Source organism: Buceros rhinoceros, unplaced genomic scaffold (genome assembly GCF_000710305.1).
Source record: "Buceros rhinoceros silvestris isolate BGI_N320 unplaced genomic scaffold, ASM71030v1 scaffold15769, whole genome shotgun sequence".
Lineage (NCBI taxonomy): Eukaryota > Metazoa > Chordata > Aves > Bucerotiformes > Bucerotidae > Buceros > Buceros rhinoceros.
Genome location: NW_010432236.1, coordinates 15867 through 19898, shown reverse-complemented (window position 1 = coordinate 19898; position 4032 = coordinate 15867). Strand labels below are relative to the sequence as shown.

At 46.8% G+C, this 4032-nt stretch overlaps 1 protein-coding gene across 1 annotated transcript in view; it reads right to left on the bottom strand.

Moving 5' to 3' along the window:
• The window catches only part of ACO2 (aconitase 2, mitochondrial), a gene marked incomplete at its 5' end in the record, with an annotated part of 16085 nt that overhangs the window by 1333 nt on the left and 10720 nt on the right, over positions 1-4032 (bottom strand). The window contains 6 exons of the mRNA XM_010143705.1: positions 130-262; positions 1078-1269; positions 2424-2579; positions 2781-2903; positions 3089-3200; positions 3880-3953. Of these exons, the coding sequence (XP_010142007.1) occupies positions 130-262; positions 1078-1269; positions 2424-2579; positions 2781-2903; positions 3089-3200; positions 3880-3953 (790 nt within the window). The remainder of the gene's footprint in view (positions 1-129; positions 263-1077; positions 1270-2423; positions 2580-2780; positions 2904-3088; positions 3201-3879; positions 3954-4032) is intronic.

Sequence of the window (4032 nt, the reverse complement as noted above, 5' to 3'; positions counted from 1 at the left end):
ACATGAGGGACCCTGCCACCTGTCAGCGGGTTACACCATAGGTGTTGAGCCCTGGGACAAGGTAAACACTGCTTCCACCCAAACAAAATACATCCTGTTGACGCACATCTCAGGGTAAGTGTGACTCACCATGGATCCTGGCAAAGCTCTTGGTGATGATGACCCTGCCCCCCAAGTGACGGGGCTCCAAGGCTGCATGCTCCCGGCTTGATCCCTCACCATAGTTTTCATCCCCAATAACTGCCCATTTGACACCCATTTTCTGTGGCAAAAGAAACATGTACATTTCTGCAGTCACTCCAGTGAGGAACTAACAACAAATATCCACCCACATCTAATCTCAGTGCTACAATGATGACATTGCTGTGCCGTGACACCTTCTCCCAGAAGGCTCCCTTCAGCTCTGAGGAAGGACAGAAACACAGGAGTTAAGTGCTTGACAGCAGTTAAGCACTGCCATCCTTCGCTGGCAAGGGCTGAGTTGTATTGCCCTTGGGACCCAGAGCAGATCCTTGCTGCTACCTTTTCTTCCACAGTCCTGTGCCACAGCAGTGTTCACACCAGCCATGATCCCTGCTCTACTTCCAGAAGCAATACAGAAAACTTCTAACTTCTGTCTACTGGAAAACACCATCTGAGACCACTGCCAAGCTGTCCAGAGGGTAAAAGGACATTTCTTGAGATTCTAAGCCAAGTGTTACAGAACGAAGGCAAGAAGATGAGAGTTCGTTTAAACATTAGACTAATCACAGGAGAAACACTCCAGGAGGTGAGATTTAGTTGCAGTCTGATGATGTCTGTGCCTTCCAAAGTGTGCAATGCCTAAAGGAGCTCTTCCCCTTTTGGCTATGATTTATGGTCCTCTCTGGGTCACAAGATCCTCCTCCCTCTTCCCTGTAGCAGGTAGGGAGAGGATCTCCTAAAGAAACTGCCATCAGAGTTAAGTCCCAAGAAAAAGCCTCAATGCTGAGTGACTATCCAGCTGCTGTAACTTCAGAGCAGGAGGGTGAGATCCTCAGTCTTGGCACAGACTGCCCAAAGTGTAAACATCCTCTTAAAAAGAGATGTGTCACTCACCTTGTAGTAACGGGCTGTGTCTGGGACTGGCCCAAACTCCTGGGTTAACGCATTCCTCACAGAGTTGGCTTTGCCATTTTCAATGTTGATGGCGCCGATGAGCAGGTTGTTGGAGATGTTGTCCAGATGGCCACGGAATTTGAGCCACGGTCCAGCTGCAGAAATATGGTCAGTGGTGCATTTCCCTTTTACCTAAAGGGTAGTAAATGAGAAGAATGTCTCAGGATGGACTGGTGACTTGACCCTTCGTCAACACTTTTTATTTAGAAGGATCCTCACATCTTTTAAAAGGCACAAACCCAAGACAAATGCATCTGTTACAGAATCAAGGCACTCCATGGCAGAACACAGTGCTCATTCTGCATGCACTGGGTAGGAAGAACATCCCTGTTCCAAAGGGTAAATGACAAAAACAAGCTTGGCCATGACACCTCCTGCCATGTCCTCAACTTCCCTCGGCAGGAGGTTCTGGTACAAAAAGCAGTTCAGACCTTCCTGCTACAGCTCAGCCTCCCTGCTGGGTGACTTCAGCAAGGTGCCAAGCGTTTCCCCTAAGTTTCCAATCTGTGCATAAGCATTCTCAGCTTGTAAGAACAATCCCCAACCAGAGATAATGGCCTTCCAACTGCTAAGTCCCAAAGTGCTTGCAAAGGAATTATGTGTGTCAAACACTGAAGCACAGCTCAGTATGGCCCTCAGGAGCAGCTGCAAGTCTCTGCCACTGAGAGTCAGCAGTGTTCCTGAAGGTCAGTTTCTACAGGATTGCGTTTCAGAACCCCTCACTGTATTAGAGTGAAGTTTTCATCCTGTTAACTGACCACAGGCAATGAGGAGACACCCATGTCCTCATTAAGAGACTGAAATGCAATGTTTAACTATTGCAAAGTCATTTATTTTTCTATAAAATGGGAGGAGAACACACATACTTATGGACAAGAAGTTCCTAACAACCTCACTGCAGACAACACGCATCTTAGAACAGTCAGGTATTAGAAATGCTAATTAAAGAATCCATCCACCTTTCCACCGCAGGTTATAACTGGGACTAATTCTGCAGACTGTATGGTATGGGCAGGATCTTACTACATGGTATGACAAGCTTCATTTTTCATGGTAACGGCTGACTACTAGCCCAAAGGAGAAAAGTGTATTGGTTGTATCAGAAGTATCAAAAGGGAACAGCTGGAAGGAAGGCAGACTCTTGCTTCACTTTCTGGAACTATGTAGCTGTAGAGTAAGGAATCACAGATAGCTCATAGGCACATCCACAGCTTCTAGCAATTGATGTGTGAACTCCTGTGGGAGCAGTTCTGTCACGGCTGGTGTTCCCCCACTTCGCTCCTGACCTTGATGAGGATCAGCATGTCCTCTAGATCCTTGCCGTCCCACTTATCAAAGGGTTCAAGAAGCTGGAGGCGCTGGCTGGTGGGGCTCACATCCACATGCTGCCCACTGCCATCCTTGGGAGGGTATTGATAGGTGTCCTGGCCTGGGTCAAACTCCTTCCAAAGAAGACAGGAACATCATCAGCATCAGCCATCCCCCCAACAGCACAGGAAGAAAACAAACCAATACAGGCAAGCGCACTTGTTCTAGCTTTAACCTTAAGGAAGAGGTCAGTGCATGAAAGTCCCCTTGCTACACATAAAACACTGCCAGTGACAAGACTTCCCTCTCCCTCTGTCTCCAGACCCAGCAGTTACCAGCTTGGGCAGCTCATCTGCATCAGGTGCTTCTAGTTTAAACTTCTTCCCATCTGCTCCTGTCAGGTAATCTGTCTCAGGGTTAAATTTTAGCGTGCCAGCAATGGACAGGGCTGTGACAATCTGAAAGAAAAAATGACATATATAAAGGCATATTCTATCCCCCATCTCTTCATTTGAAAGCTGTACAGTCTGAAAGTCAGCAGCCAAGCTACAAACCAAGCTACACTGGGTTTCTTCTGCAGGAAGAGGAACTAGCTCCAAGACACCTTGAGTTATTCCATGGCTCCCTTCTGGCTGTTTCTTACCTCTGGGGAGGTCACAAACGCATGAGTCTCTGGATTGGCATCATTGCGACCTGTGAAATTCCGGTTGTAGGACGTAACTATTGTGTTTTTCTCTCCTTTCTTGATGTCTTTCCTGTGAAAGAAAAACATGCTCATCAGGGAATATTGCTTCTAGATATCTCGCTGTTAAACTGCCCCAGCTTGGTTTTGGTAGCAATCACTATCTTTTGGAAACATGAACCAGTGCCTGGACATGTATGTTTTCCTCCCTTAAGCACAGACTCAAAACCAGAGACAGCACAAAACCAAGCCAGACACTGATTCCTGAAGTAGTTTTCGTAGGCCATTTGCCCACTGTTGAACTGTGTCAACCACGTACATTGCCTTTCAACATCACACCATTAGCAATGACAAAACCACATGAGAATATGTTTCCCATCCCTTCAACTGGGAATTCTCCCCCTGCCAAGTTGGAACAATTCGCTTTTCCTATTCTCAAAGGACCTCACAAACTCCAGTCCACCCTCTCACACATAACAAATCTCCCTCCCCAGTTTTTGCCTCCTATAAGAAGCCTGCAGGTGTGGCCACACTTGCAGCCATTCTGCAGCTTCATTCATCTAAAGGCTCGATATAAATCTGCAGTCTTTTATTTCTCCTCCTCCAGTGAATATCAGACAGCTACAGCCAATGGGTTTTAAGCATTTATTTTTAATTCCCACTGCATTACATTTACAATCAAATTTGGCTTCACAGACCACTTTGGGAGCTAAAAAATGCAAAGCTATAGTGCAGTCTGCCTTTTACTTTACCTGTCCCACTGGCCAATGCATGGCCCACAAGCGTTGGCAAGAACAAGCCCTCCAACATCTCGCAGGATTTGCGCCTGGGGACAGAGAACGACTTTGTTACTAGTAGAAAGCCTGGAATAAGCTTCTGGGGTTGCTCTTTCAGGGTAAGCGGAC